Source organism: Ixodes scapularis, unplaced genomic scaffold (genome assembly GCF_016920785.2).
Source record: "Ixodes scapularis isolate PalLabHiFi unplaced genomic scaffold, ASM1692078v2 PGA_scaffold12__126_contigs__length_90152505, whole genome shotgun sequence".
In the NCBI taxonomy this organism is placed as follows: domain Eukaryota; kingdom Metazoa; phylum Arthropoda; class Arachnida; order Ixodida; family Ixodidae; genus Ixodes; species Ixodes scapularis.
The window spans coordinates 23412967-23429233 of NW_024609838.1; the positions used below are offsets into that span (position 1 = coordinate 23412967).

Sequence of the window (16267 nt, forward strand, 5' to 3'; positions counted from 1 at the left end):
AATATTTACACCGAATTGAAATGACGCTTAAGGTTGATTCAAACATTTGCGTTTGAGTGCAATTGCATTTCCTTTCAACTGCTTATGACGAGAAAACACACGCTGGTGCTATCTATAAGTGAGCCAACGAAACTTTTGACACTCATACATTCTCATAATTTTCTTTTTTTCATTATTCACTTCTCGCGGGCTTGAAATAGCACTGACAAAGTAATAAGCGACCGTCTCTCATAAACAGTGCACAGATTCGATCTCGCAAAAACTGCAGGACCTTTGGTCTAGTTAATACGCAGTACCGGGGCTACCTGATGTAGATGGTGCCAGTGTGTGAACCAGCATTGGGGATACAATGACGAGCAACGGGCTTTAATGTCTTTAAATTTCCAGCATTTGGGATACAGTGACGAGCAACGGGCTTTAATGTCTTTAAATTTCCAGCATGTGTCATTAGAAATTTTTTTTTGGGGGGGAAGGGGAGTATCAAAAATGAAACCAAAGTTGAAAGCTGCCATAACGTCCACTTTTATGAAAATACCGTAGAGGAGAAAAGCCTAGGTGACTGGTATTCAAAAGCTGTATCTTTGCAAAACATAAATGCCTCGTCTCTGGAAAAAAAGTTAAAATTACTCAAACTGGGTGTGTAAATGGCCTAGCAGGCTAAGTGGTCACAAAAAAACTGCACTTCTTGTTTTTTGTTTTTTTTAATCCTTAGCCCATGCAATGCCCAACATTGCAAATTCAGAGATGTACGTCCACCACGAAATCACAGCCACAAGAATGATTACAACTCCTGGAGAGAAGCCATCAATTCATGCGATCCATCAAATCGAGTACGCATTATTGTGTACCACTGCATAGATTCCGCATATTTTCAGGTAGTTCATTACCACACCTTTTTTTGTAGTTTTTACTGCTTCAAGCTTCAGAACACTTAATGCGACTGTCAGGTACAGCATACTTTAGACACACACGAATACCTAGTAGTTTGACGAAGCCTACGAGACTACAAATTCGACCATCACATTTCTGTCGTACCTAGCAAATAAATATGCATAAAGCCCTTATCTTAAGCATAATGAAAAACAGCGTCCAAAAGGACCGGACAAGCTGCATTCCTTCTCTTTGTCCAGCTCTTATAAGCTCTGTTTTTTAATATGTTTAACAATCACAAACTAGACCAGCTTACCACCTTTCTCCCATCTTAAAATTGAGACTTGCACGTCAGAAGAGTTTAGGCAAAGAGGGGTGGAACACTTACCATCCTACATTCCGTATCTGTGTGCCGCGCGGTTTCCAGGTAGGACATAAGGAACTGGTAGAACCTCGAAAGCGGCTCGGGTTGACTCCGACATAGGCGCACAACATCATCCACGTCGTGGAGCCTTGGGGAGGCCCTGGTGAATGCAGACGAAGCGGCTAGCAGGTCTGGGTAAAGGCAGATCAACTGGACAGAAAAGCATGCACATTTTCAGTGACCTTCAAGTCTTGCACGTGCCAAATGACGCGGTACAGTGCACTTTCATAAAGCCACGTTGTGGGACATGGTACCACATTGAGAAACACATGGTCGCGCATGGCGTCGTCGTATGACGTGGGGTGATGCAAGATGACGTAAAATGCAAAACTGTGTGGTAGTATTGTGTGGCACGGGGCCATGTACGACGACATACGACACATAATCATGCATTACGTCGTGCGATATGGGGCCATGTGGGGTGACATGACGTATGCTTGCGTGGCATATGGTCACGTGTGGCACCACGCAACATGATGCACTGGGTTCCTTTATTGAACACGTAGAAGGCCACATCACAAGGGATCAATCTGCCACGTAGATGGGCCACGGTGATCTCGTTGTCGCTCGCAAAGGATGTGGTCACGCACGGGCTCATTGATGTGAAAATTCATCTGACCGTACGGTCCTCAGTAGGCAAATGGTGGCATTCATCAACATCATGCATCCGATGTCTTTCTATGCCGGGAGCAAAAAAAAAAGAACGACTGCATCTCCACGTGGTGAATGATGTTGATTGGGGCAAAGCTCTGGTGGTGCTGATGATACCGATTTTGTTCATAGGTAGTGCTGACGGTGTTGATTCTTTTTTATCCTCTCCGGAGCAGCTTGCTGTCTGCGTAGACGCTGAGCCGCAGCATGCAGAGCTTTTCGTTCGTTTTCATCCATGTCAGAAAGAAAATGTGTGGTATGGAACGTGGTTATATACGCATTTGAGCATTTGACCGCAGCGCCCTCTCGTCTATAAACGTTGAGCCAATGCAAGCGAAGTTTAACGCAATTATAAACGCATTTGACCGTAGTGCCCTCTCCTGCATAGACGTTAAGTGGCTACATGCAACATTTCATCCATGACATCCCCAGAGTTACTACCACATCTCAGAGCCCCCTACTCGTCCCGCAGTCGTGGCCGAGTGATTAAGGCGATGGACTAGAAATCCATTGGGGTCTCCCCGCACAGGTTCGAATCCTGTCGACTGTGCAAACATTTTTTCTTTTTTTAAGAAGACAGATGGGATGGCAATCGATGTGAGCACGGACGCCGGAAAAGGCTAGACCCTAAGAAGCTTCGCCTCTATATATGAAGAGGATGACAACCAAATACTACAGGAGGCAACCCCGCACCTGACCCAAACAAAACCACGCACCATTCTTTTTCCCAAACAGATCAAATGCGCCCCGTCATACCGTCAGACAGCGGCCACAAAACTCACCTCTCTCACGTCGAGCCCTCCTTCCAGAAAGAGCTGCCTGGCTTCTTCGAAGCGCTGCTGAGAGAATTCGATGAAACCCGCCTGCAGGTGTATCCTCTTTAAGACCTGCAAGAGCAAGCATCCACAACACATTACATAGAAACAGATTGGGGTCTGCTTGCTTCACCTGTAGTGAAGGAAGAGAAAGCATCATGGACGTAATTAGGGTCATGTCAAACTAAGAAGTGGGGTTGTTATTGTTACATCGAAATGTTACATCACTCATCTCAAGCTAAGCTTGTGCCGACGACACACAGTAGTACCAAAATTTCTTGACAGCATTTTATGTGACCAAGTCTCTACATTTCGAATTTTAAAACTTTCAATAATATATATATATATATATATATATATATATATATATATATATATATATATACAGTGCAGTCCACTTATAACGATATTGAGAAAACCGCAAAATCCAATCGTTATAGCCGATTATCGTTATATCTGGATCAAATCAAATCTAAAAAAATAGCGATCAAATCTAAAAAATTTGATCGCTATAAGCGATATATCGTTATATCTGGTATCGTTATAAGTGGATTACACTGTATATATATATTTTTTTTTTTTTTTCAAATTTGGAGTTTGGAGCAACAATGTTTAGACTTTGGTCAAATAATTGTGATAGTTGTTCCCTCTCCTGTCTGGATTAAAGAACTGAAAATAAAATTTTGTTGTGCGTGTTAGTTATTTTTTTTTTGAATGTCAAACAATTGACGTTTTGGGCGCCTCCATACAATGGGGACATGGAGAATCCAGTTGGGTTCTCTTTCGAAGCCTCCAGCGCGCACGGCCTCTGCTTGCAATTGACATGGCAACCCTGACGGTTGGTCTAAGCCCGGTCCGAGCGATGTGGAGAGAAAGGACTGGGGGGCGAAACGCGAGCCTTGTTGTAAGGAATTTAAACTGACATACTTGCACGGGGTGGGGTCACACTTTTTGAAGGTGCAATGGGGTACAGGGGGTGTATCACCGAGGTGCGTGTTAACCCACCCGGCCCCCCCCCCCCGTTTTTGCCGCTTCGCGGCGATGGTCTGTGGATGGCTCATTAAAAAATAGCCCCGCTGTCCCCCACTGCACCTCGGAAAAGTGTGATCCCATGGTGCGAGGCTAAAGAAGAGATAGTTTTTTTCACCCAGGCCAGATGGCGCCACTAAGACTGAATATAGTACAAGTTTGTCAATGATATGAGGTTTTCAATGCATTTACTCATGTTGAAACGACAATATTTATCCGAGCACAAAATGGCACATCTTGCCAACTTATTGCAATGTCCCCAGGAGTCCGTGACGCCTTAGCTCCCATGGCAGCCACCCCGAGGCTGCAAATCGTGAAATATTCCCGTTCTTTGCTTTGCTATTACGCAACGGAGTCATGAAATTTCAAAAGAGTAAGGTCGTTTCTCCATCTCTTTTAATAGGATGAACAATGTAAAAATTAGAAACTGCAACTTCTTACAAAGTTAAAATTATTGCATTGCCCCTTTAAAAATGTAGAGCTTTGATTACGCTGACAAAGACGGGGGAGCACATAATGTATACCGCACAAACCACACACCGTGTGTCGTTTGTGCAGGACTTTTCAATCTTTGTTTTACCTATTTTTATTTTTTTTAACTTGAAGTATTTTTATTGTATTATTTTGTGGCTATTACTTAATTTTATGATTTTACTGTTTTTTTTATTATTTATTTTGTTACGCATTTTTATTTGTATCAGCTATTATTTCCACCCGAAACCTGAAGCTCTCTACGGCAAGTTTAAATCGAAATAAAAATCATTTATCTCTCCAGAGCAGCTGCGCTAATAATTCAGTGGCCATAGTATCAGGCTGCCACCGTGCCGACCCAGGTTCGAGCCTTGCCGGGGCTCGAACTTTATACATCAGCTTTACATAAAACCTTAATGTACGTAACGCTCCCAACGTGTCACTCATTCGAGGCGCTTGCTACGACGGTCTTTACGACGCTCGTTCGCGACAATTTTCTTGCGGGAAACGACGCACCAGAACACATTACGCGTTTAAAATACTTCCTTTACAGGGACCACGAAAGTATCTTGGAACATCTTCCTCCATAGCTTTAATCCGCCACACAAAAGCGAAATGAGAAATCACGTGGTCATGACGTGCCGGGTGGTTCCCGTTTTGACCCATTCCCGAAACAACCTTCCCGTTTGTACCTTCCCGTTTCGACCCGTCTCAAAACGACCTTCCCGTTTCATCCTTTCCCGTTTCGACCCATCTGAAAACGACCTTCCCGTTTCATCCTTTCCCATTTCGCCCTTTCCCGAAACAACTTTCCCGCTTCGGCCATCGTTTGGTTAGTTTGTATTGTTCGTTAACGGTTGATTAGGTTCAAGTGTTAAATGTCTGTTTTCCTTGCTCACATCACTTCTCCCTCTCCCGAAACAACCTCGGAGACATGGCACCGTAAGAAAAACGCTGTGTCAGGGAGGGCTCACCCGAACATTTACAACTTCACCGACCTGCAAACGGGACGATCCTTGAGAAGGATATCGCTGCAGCAGCTTGCAAATGGTGGTGCCGTGCGGGCCAGGTGACCGCCGCGAACTATCACAATTGGAGTGTCGCCTTTCTGATGGAGCGATTTTCCTTCTCGACTTCCTCACCCAAGGTGACAGCATTTTGTGGTTTATGATTTTTGGCTGTGTACGCGACGGTTCTGTGTTTAAACTTATAAAAAAAATGAAGTCGCAATTATATGCTCGTGAGCCTGTATGATTTATCACTTTTAAAAAGTATCCCATTCACTATAAGGAAGTTTTAGAATAACGCACGTAAGCGTTTTGGGTAACCTAAAAATAGCGTCGCAATATAAAAACTTAGGCAACGCTAATTTGTGCTTACTCAAAGTGCTTGCCTGCGTTACTCTAAGACTTCATTAGGTGCTTTCGTAGACCGCGTTTCCCCTTTCGCTAAGCTCTCCCCAACGAAGAAGCCGATACTGCGCCTGCGCGCCGATGGCCTTGACTGTAGAGTTCTGGGTATCGTAGCGGGCTGCGAAGGAGCGTCGCGTGACTTCGAAAAAGGTCTACGAAAGCTCCCTGTTATCGTACAGAGCGCGAAACCGTTAGCGCGAACAAGTGATCGTTGGTTTTAGCTGTTTGTCTACAAAAAAATCAGAAGACTGCCATCAATATTACAAGTGTATTTGAAAGTGCCCATCTGGGCCACTAACCTAAGCGGTAATATGCGATACTTTCTAATAACATTTCGAAGTAAAATTCAAAAAATCGCCAAGATCGTGTTCGTGGTAAGGTTGTCGCGCAGTGTACATAGTCCATTTCGTAATTACACATCTTGGGGACCATCTTGAAAGAAACATTTTAAGTGGTTCAAGTAGAAATTTATTTCCTTGAAGCTTGTCTGAAAGTATTGCATATTTTAATAATACGTTTACAAGCAAAAATATTTCACAACATAACTGAATTGCTCGCCTGCACCTTTTTATTAATTGCATTAACATGATTTCGGGACATATTCTTAAGCAGAAAAACTGCGCAAACCAGGATTAGAACGATGGACACTTTTTCCGAAGAGGTTGAGATGCGCGGGGTTTTCTACCAATTAACAGGTTTAAACGGGACAATTCAAACGTAAACTATGTCTTGGCTACGGGTTCAAATATCAAGGGCGTTTCGGGAACGGGTTGAAACGGGACAGGTTCAAACGGGAAGGTTGTTTCGGGAATGGGTCGAAACGGGACGGGTTCAAACGGGAAGGTCGTTTCGGGAATGGGTCAAAACGGGACGGGTTCAAACGGGAATGGGTTGTTTCGGGCTCCACCCGACGTGCCAGGGCACTGGATGCAATGACTCTGAGCTTCCACCGTGCTTTTGCACACCGTGGAACTTGTCCTTCGCAAGCGACAATAAGTGCCGACACGACACTTGTCGGCCACAAACACGAATCCACACGTGCGTCGACAAATGGATCGTCGACGGGCGCATATGTCCGAGCAACGCGGTGCTCGCATCCAATGCGCGAGCTGGGATCGGCCAACATGCTTTGGGTGCCGCAATCGCTTCGCAGCGGAAAGGCGGAGACCTTTCGAAGGAGAGGAGGTACGAAAGAGTCCGCCATATTTTCGCATTTTCGTACCGAAAAGCAGGCTTTTGACTTTCTAGCCTCCTTCCCTTGGCCCACTAAACGACATGCGATTAGTAAAAATCCAGACGTAAAATAAAATTGTTTATCTCTGCCCGAAGTTTATTTGACGGTCTCTTTAAAAGGCCCGATAAAATGGTGCACCATCGTTTCCGAGAAGACGACGCTGCGCCAGGGCGCCTGCCAATGGAAAGAGAGCGATTGGGGCGCGTCTCTGAAATGTACGACCTCCGGCATGCGTTCCACGTTTCCCGGCGCGCTTTGGACCTTCGACCTTGCACTTGAGGTGCACAAAATGCCGAAGCACTGTCAAAAGTAGAAAGCTTGCACTGGAGGCGGGGACGACCAAAGTTCCTCCCTTCCGTTCTCCCCTTGCCAGCGACCATGGTAAATGTGGCAGACTATGAAGAATGAATACTGTTAACGCATTAAGCTTTAAAGGGGGGGGTGCAATGATTTTAAGGGTAAAAGAATTTGCATCTCGCAATTTTTACGTTGTTCATCATGCCCGGAGAATAGAGAAAACACGTCCTCCATTAAAATATGTCGCGATTCCGCTGCATAATCGCAAAGCACAAGTCGAGCTTTTTTCCCTACCTGCAGCCGCGAGTGGCGGCCGAAGGAACTAGGGCGAGAAGCTTACGTGACCGCGCTCGGCTCTAAGCTGCAGCATAACGCATAACGCAGAGAGAGGGAGAGGAAGCGTCCTCCGAGAGAGCACACGAGAGCCTACACGGCACCTTGAATTACGTCACTAGGAGTGCGAACAGGTGTGACCTTGAAGACTGGGAGTGAGATAAGGGGTGCCAGAAATGCCAATAGTATTTATTATTTTTTTCGCACAACAACTAGGACACGCAGGCGAAATCGGTTTTCTGTTCTTTACTTCAGAGGCGTCAGAGGGAAACTTCCACAAATTTTTGACCGAAATCCAGAAATCGTTGTAAACTCCCTTGAAAGGAATGCTGAACCAAACATTTCAGTGCCTATAATAAATGGCACACAATCTTCTCACGAGCCAGCAGCCGCCGGTGTGTGCGAGCCAACGTACAACAAAACTGACGTCACGCTTGAACGGGGGATATGATGACGTCAATTTCGTTGCGCACACCTATGCACACCGGCGACTGCTGGCTCGTGGAAAGATCGTGCACCACTTATTACAGACACTGAAATGTTTGGTTCAGAATCCCTGTAACTGCTCCAAGGGGCGTCATGTCTTTGTTACGGTGCGACAAACAAAATTCTTCTAGAGTGGAAACGTGCCGGCCGGCGCTCGCTGGTGAAACGTTGCGGCGACGTCGGAAAGACGCGGTCGCAGCCGCTCGCGACGCGGCTCGTTCTGAAGCGCTCGTCACACAGTACCTGTTTGTTCTGTTCCAGGGAAAGCCCGCTCTTGTTGGAATGCCTGGCCAGTTCGAGGGCTTCCGTGACTTTTTCGTCGGCGAGCAACGCTTGCACCTGAGCGACGGCAACCGGGGAAGACGTGAGGAAGCGAACAATAAGGGTGTGAAACGACGACGCTTTGCAATTTCCCAGCACTTGAGGTACCGTATTTTCCGGACTATAGTCCGTGGACTATACATGTTTAAAAGTTTAAATTTCACCCAGTACAGACTATCTACAGGTGTGGACTATACGGGGATTTGTTTTTTTCTAGATCATTCCTTATGACAAGACACGAAGGATATTATGAATAACGGAGTATATTAATAGTGAATTATGTTTGATAGGGGCTTCTTTGTTGGCTAATACGGCAGGCATTTGTCAAGGTGCACTGAGTATGATAATTTTTACGTTCAGATTAGGCACTAAGTGCGGAAATGCGCGGCATGCAAGCTATGCACCGGGTGTGGACTATGCACCGGCTGTGGACTATCTAAGTGGTATCTTTTATTTTCAACCCAAAATTTGCCCTTCCGGACTATACACCGGGTGGGGGCTATAGTCCGGAAAATACGGTACTTTGTTTTTCGAAACACCAGCAACATGCCATGGACAAAATATATTCTACCGCCGGTACATGTCCGAAAGACTCCAGAGAATGGAGGGGGCGAGTGGTGGGTGAGCTGTGCCAAGCCAGCGGAATTTGGGTTCGAGACCTGTACAGCCGCAGGTTTACGATAGGCTCATTTTCCGGGGCCAAGCACTGTCCACTACGCAGCTTTAGTGGAAAGGTCCAACTAGCACTAAAATACTTGTCTAACTTTGAAAGAAGTATTAAAACAAAGAAATAAATAAGGATCCTAGGTTTGTACGAGGGAAGCACAGCCCTAGCCTACACTTCGGCATTAAGAAATAAAGCTGTAGAAATCTTGAAAACAAAGCAGTTAGCGTTGGTGTCTCCAACACTGGCCCGTTTCAGCACCAACCAAATTACAGAAAAAACAAACAAAAGATGCTCTTGATCATAACATAACATTTATCTCAAGCAGGTTTCTGCGAGAGTATGTTTGGGGGAATCCCTGTCAAAAATGTGAAGTTTTCAAAAGTTCCCAGCACCCAAACCTGTGAAATATTGGAGCCCAAAAAACAAGGCCCTTAACCTTTTGACGGTCATTGCCGACATGTACAGCGGTGATTACACATTTTAAAGCGCCTGCCGAAATGCGAAACTGCACACATTGTGGAAGGTGTTGTTATTTGTCATGTCTTCGGAGAACTATAATCGTTAAATTCGCATGTTCTTTTGTTTTGCTGGACTATTAAGGTTTTCACATAATATGCTCCACGGACAAGGCACACTTTGCACAGCGGCCACTCTGGCAGTAGTGCCCATGGGAGCACTGGCTCTTTCGATTCGGTCTTACAACGCTTTTCGGAATTGGATTTTGAGAATGAGAGCTCATCATCCGATGGAGAAGTTCCTTAAGTACCTCAGGTAAGGAACCTGAAGCCGCTGGAGCCTCGTGGAAGTGTATGCACCCAAACGAAACCGAATGAAAAAAAGGAGACACCTTTTTGCCTGCAATATTTTGATTACATGCTTTTAAAGCTAAGCAGCTTACAAGCACTGTACGTGCCCTTGCTAGACAATAAGGAAAAAAACCTGTGCATTGACTTTTTCTATATACTATTCCTTTGCAAACAAAACCGGACCACTGGGAAACATTTTTTGGGGAAAAAAACTTAACCGTCAAAGAGTTAACAGCATTCTAGTGCAGTAAGCTCGCAATATTTCAAACTCAGCTATTTAGTTCTTCTGGTTCATTCAAAAAGTTTCAAAATTTCGGTTGTCCCATTATGTTTCAAACGTATTTATAAGCCGCTTAATTCGGACGTCGATTTCCACTAATTCATACTTTTTGTTCTCGCACCCCCTTTGAGAGTGCTTCTTGCCGAGTACTGGTGCAGTGCGGAGAAGCAATACTCGTGAAGCTTGCTTCCGCAGGTGTTGCTTCTCCGCACTGCACCTGTGCTCAATAAAAAGTACTTTCAACAGGGCTAAAAGTCCACAATAGATAGCTTTTTTCTTGAATGAACTAATTTTATTTTATTTCAAGGTGTCATGTGCTGTCTAAACAGTCCACGATAGAAAACATTTTTGAGAGATGAATAAACCTGTCTTATACATTTCACCAATGTTTCACAAGCGACCTAACTGCTTATGGTTAGTAGGCCTGCCTAGAGGAACTCATCAAATATCTGCTTAGTATGTGTAGATATCCATATAACAAATCATAACTTTATTTTGTATCATACTATTTAGATAAATTTCTAATCTGATAATCAAAACTTTCAATAATTCAAACAAAATTTGTGGCATCCTAGAGTTTGAATTAATGAGAGTCTACTGCTGTTAAAGAAGCTGATTTGGACACTTGCCTGAGCTTCCCAGGGCACTGGATGAAGCACAAACAGGCTGTCCTTTCCTGACAGAAGTAGCTTCCCTTCAAAGTTGTCCATGTAGGTTCCGCCACGGAACGGAATGCGTTGCTTGGGCTGCTGGTCGAAGATGCTGGTGTTGAAGGACGAAAAACATCATTGCAACGTCATAAACATGGCAACAGCCAGAGCATGTAGGCCCACAGGTGTCGATTCGCCCACGCAATTCACAAAACTTGCGAAAAGGCCTGCAGAGCCCTTCTTAAGGCCCTGCAAGGACTTGTTTACTGGTTTTTAATTTGCACTGAACCTGAGTGCATTGAACATAGTAACTTAATGAGACTTTTTTTTTTCTCGAATTTCGCTTTATTTTAAAAGTTATAGGCAAATTAGAATTACAAAAACAAAAAAAAAAATAATCTCCTTAATGACGTCCTTGGTTGCTTGAGTGGCCGTGAACCAGTGTCTACATAGTGAGCTCAGCGAGCAGTCACGGCTGCCGCACTCCGTGTCGGCGGCTTGAGAGGGCGCCACTAAAGCATGTTCTGGATAGGCTGTATGAGGCGGGCAGCCAGAGTGGCTCTCATTGCATTTGCTGAGCGATTAAACACTAATTCGGCATGACACTTCATTGGCCACAAATGACAGCAAACACGGGATAAAGATCAGTTCAGAACGAGAGCCACTTCGCGCTGCCATAACGCCGAAAGGACAAAACGTAAGCCAAAGCTGCTCGCCGAAGGCCTTGGGAACGCTCGGAACCGGTCGGATTGTTGAGTCCATACGACCGCAGCGCCGCCGCGTACATCCGAAACCTTTCTACGCTCGCCGCCCGTTGGTGCCTGATCCCACTACACCTTTCCAGTATGTGCCGCCTTTTCCACCGCTTTGTGGCGGGTATGTAAACGGGTCATTTCTTGTTTCCATACTTTATAAACTGCATTTGTTTCTTTTCTGATCTAAAAGAGTGACCAAAAGCTACTTTTATAAATAATTGAAACAGTTTGAGCCACTTATATTTTGTATTTCGACTAAAAGGAAGCTTTTAGTGGCTTTGACCAGTAGTAGGCCCAGGACCAAAGACGTCACATTTCGCGCTTTCGGCACCGCAGGTCGCCCCCGTAGGTGGAGGAGGTTTCCGCGTCGTCCAGTTAAAATATGACGCACTGATATTTAGTTACTCTCTCCGTGCCCGCTGGCTTACCCGAACCCCAAGAGACGTGGAAACCGCAAAAAAGGTAAACGCTTAAATATGATTGCAGGGCCCCTTTAAAGACATTTGCCAAAAGGTATTGTTATATATTATAATGAAGACGTCCCTTCGTCAAAGCATTATTTCATTGCTAGGATTACACAGTTTACGGTGATATGAAAAAAAAGCCGGAGAGGAATCCCAGACAGTACTGACCGAGGTCTAACACATGATGATTTCTTAAACTCACAAACTTTGTTGGACTAAGAATTGACCAATTCTATTAATGGTGCCATCACAGTAGCAAATAAAACAAATTACAGAAGGACACTCAAGACTGCTTACGAGTAGGAAGGCAAAAGCATTATAGTCCCGTGGGAGAAATGTTTTCGAGTAATGTGTCTACACATAATAAAGTTTAGGACGACGTATAGGATGACATCGAGGATGATGTCCTAGAGATCAACTCCAAGTATGGCGTCTAGGATGAACTCTAGGACAACGTTGAGGAAGATGTCAAGGATGGCGTCTAGGACGACGCCAAGGACAATCTCTTGGACGACCTGAAGGACGATGTCTAGAATAACATCAAGAACAGTGTCTAGAACGACGTAGAGGATGACGTCTTAGAGGACGATGTCAATGACAACTTCTAGGACGATGTCGAGAACGACGCCTAGAGGGCGACGACACAGGCAAACGTGGGCAGCAACGTTTGCCTGTGTAGGCTGCCGTATATGTAGACGCTGCTGCCGATGTCGAGGCCGTAGATGTAGACGCGGTCTCTTCACAGTCCATTGCACGAAGCACACAACAAGCACAGATGAAGTTCGAAGTGCACCTTTTGCACACGGCGCTCCGGCGGTGACATTACACTCCCGCACTTGAGCGTGAGCGGCGCGTGCTTGATGACATATTTTTATAATCATCTTTCGGGCACAACACCGCCGCTTTTTCGCGTCTCCGTTCTACATGTTTATGTAGGACGAAGAGGCTGAAATGGGGAAAGTGCATGCATTTTGTCTCGTTCTTATGGATAACTCACATTATGAAGGAGCTTTTGAGGGAACGGAGCTGTCCATATTAATGAGACGTCACTGTATAAGAAAACGTTCACTTGGGTACGTGCTATTTTAGGTCAGTTTCAATTTGAGTATGAAGGTGCATATAGATTACAGGAAACAATTTTGATCCCTCCTTTGTGCATGATTCTTCGCCTGCATAACGGTGCTGAGTGTGAGCAATATTGGTAAGGAAAACAAGCATCGTGATCGCCGCTCAGTGTTTATTAGGTAGAGTAAAAGGGCTGTTCCTAAAACTTTCGAGAGATATTGAAAATATTATTGCTTTTAGCTCAGTTGCGTCGTCCTCATATATATTATGAAACATATATCGTAAACAATATTTCACAATATGTATGGCAACGATATGCCCCTTCCATGATTTTATGCTCCATAATTTTCAAGAGCACAACTATGATTAAACTTTTAATGCTGCAACTTAAAGTTGTACTACTCAAGGATAAGTGAGGCGACCTACCACACTTAGTAACACACTTTCAATTCAGGTAAAATATATCTGACCGAGGCACACAAATGGATGTTGAGGATTATAAACACAACGTTTTGTATGTTCATCTAGATTTTCTTTTACTGCTTCGTCGACATTAAAAAAGTATAGAAGCAAAATTTTAGCGCCCATTTCTTTGTGTAGACGTGGTCCCTTTTATCACAGCAGCTCACAAACACCAGTCTTTCGTCTGTAAATGCAAGAAAAGCAATTTTAAAATGAGTAAAACGATTCCCCAATACCACCTGGTGGTTGCGGAGGCTGAGCTTCATTGGAATATCTCACGTTACAGGCCCATCAATAGCAGCGCCATGGCGCAACGTGTTCGATGGAGGTGTCCGGGAACGAGCGGCACTTGGCACACCTCTCGGTTCTAGTACACCATACCTCGAATATTCCCACTTGGTGGGAGTGTAACGCGTTGACGATAAAGCTGGCGCCACCTAGTGATGGTGATCGTAATTACGGTACCCTTGGCCGTTTATGGGCCCATGACGTTGCAAGCGGAACGTCATGGGCAAACATCTCGAGAGGCGTTGCACCGCCTCGATGGCTGATTTTGAAGCACTTGCCAGAATCCGTCGTTTGGATTCTGTACCCATTTAAATAACGAAATTTCCTATTCTTGGTACCTGAAAATAAAAGTGGATTGCATACAAACGATAAGAAACTATACAGCCCATGTAGTTACTATTTTCAAAACAATGCGGAAAATATACAATATATTTAGCAGTTTAGACCGGCTCACACTGGTTTAAACTGTTGTTTTTCCTCCCCGGAACTGAAGCAAAAACCGTGAACCGGAATCTGAGCCCAACCGATCAAAATTTCGGTTCAAGGCTGTGATCCTAACGGATTCGTTTTACCAAATCAGGCTTAAACATGCTCTTTGTCGTGGCTCTCTCTGTTTACTCTTGACTTTTGTTAAAATTTCCTGTGCTATCGGTCCGCCAATGCGTGCCAAAGGAGTCTTGGATCTACAAGTCCACACTGCATCAACTTCGAGGCGAACGTTCGAACTGACCTGTACACCGTAACGGACTCCTCCGCGAGGCAGACGATGTACGGGTGGCTGTATGCCACGGCCGAAACGCAGGCGCCCCACGGGAGCGGCGGACGTTGAGAGACTCCTGCGCTCGTTGCAAAGATCCCCAAGTCGCTCGGACCGTTCAGCAGGAATTCGTCCTGCATGCCAGCACAAAAAAAACGACAATTCAAGGATTAGGAAACGAGAGAATGGCCGAAACGATTCCCCAGAATATGTAGAGATGAATGACGTGTGCTAACGGGACAGGGCCCCGTTTTTCCGTCGAACATTTAGAAAATTGCTAGCAACTTTTGAGTCGAACCATGGTCAGTTCTGAAACTTTAAGTCACCTGGTCCCAATCGCTAGCGCAGTCACCTCGTCCAAATCGCTAGAGCTATGTTTGGGGGAGGGGGGGGGGGGTGGGAGGGGACTGAGCGTTTGGCGACATACACTAGTTTGTTTTTGTGCTGAGAGAAATGTGGTTCTCTTTCATCCCAAACACCCGGTACATCTTTTTTCAGTATGTGCCTGAAACATCAGGCACGTCAAGTTCAAATCGCAAAAGTGAACAAAAACGATTGTTACCTTGGCGATACGTTTGACGAAGCCGATGGTGTGCCCGCTATCGTACGGCACCAAGTCCTGAATGTGTCCCGTCCTGCAGCAGACGACGGCGTACTGTGTAGCCGTTGCAATGCAGACATAGTCCCCGTCCATCGCCTGTGAAGAGGTTTAGGCAATCTCATATGAGTTATGGAATATTCGTTCTTCTCTATCGAACAACCTCACTTGTTTTGTACATAGTTGACTTGACAACATCATAGGGCATCTTCATCATCTCATGCGGACTCAAACGAGGAAATTATGTAATATATGCAGGTCAATGGGCCTTACTGATCTTGCATTTCGACATCTTCGTAACAATTATTTAATTTGATCAGTAAGGGCTCGTTCATCTGCTTATTTTTGGAGACATGAACACGATTTAGTTATTGTTTCACTACGTCATTCAGGCTATAACAGGCATGTTTGGCACCTCTAAGAGAAATCTTGGGGAACAGTGGTTGGATCCTAATACAACATTCAAAGAGTCAAAGCCTAACAGCCCTACAGTTTTGATCCTAAGACAAGCATTGCCTTGCAACCTCGACTGCATTATTAAAAATGAACAGCACGAAAGACGCACAAAAAAAAAAGGAGAAAAACACTCCACAGTGGTTCTTTTCTTTGTATATGTCCTTTACGCTGCTTGTATTTAATAATTATCTATTAGCCAGCCCCATCGTCAACACTACTCAAATTTCACTTCACCTCTTGCTTGAAGCAATAAACGGTCACAATACAGTAAAACCTCGTTATAACAAAATGGGATATAACGAACTAATGAATATAACAAAGCAATCATAATTCTCCTTGCTTGCTAATAGTGGGAAGAAATGGACATTGGGTATAACAAACTAATGGTTAAAACGAAATAATTACGACCGCTCCTTCAACTTTGTTATAACGAGGTTTTACTGTATAAACTTTTTCGTGAGCAAAAAAAAGCACTAGTTTATGGTCTATACTTGACGGAACAAGTTTGTTTCAAATGAATTGCAGACGTAAATGACTGCCCGTCCAACGAACCATGGCAATTGGAGGCTCAGGCAAAGGGATGTCCCCCTGATGCAGCACTTTGACGTCGGTGATACTGTGGAATTGCAGCTGTTTTCGCCTGGCAGCACATACCTGCACAAGCGATGGTGATCTG

General features: G+C 44.7%; 1 protein-coding gene across 1 annotated transcript in view; it reads right to left on the reverse strand.

Annotated features, from left to right (window-relative positions):
* LOC8051136 (transforming growth factor-beta receptor-associated protein 1 homolog) overlaps positions 1 to 16267 on the reverse strand; it is a 39942-nt gene that overhangs the window by 19153 nt on the left and 4522 nt on the right. Inside the window, exons 6-12 of the mRNA XM_029969827.4 lie at positions 16144 to 16245; positions 15100 to 15234; positions 14511 to 14671; positions 10726 to 10858; positions 8266 to 8361; positions 2728 to 2832; positions 1259 to 1444 (exon numbers count right to left, since the gene is read on the reverse strand). Of these exons, the coding sequence (XP_029825687.2) occupies positions 1259 to 1444; positions 2728 to 2832; positions 8266 to 8361; positions 10726 to 10858; positions 14511 to 14671; positions 15100 to 15234; positions 16144 to 16245 (918 nt within the window). The remainder of the gene's footprint in view (positions 1 to 1258; positions 1445 to 2727; positions 2833 to 8265; positions 8362 to 10725; positions 10859 to 14510; positions 14672 to 15099; positions 15235 to 16143; positions 16246 to 16267) is intronic.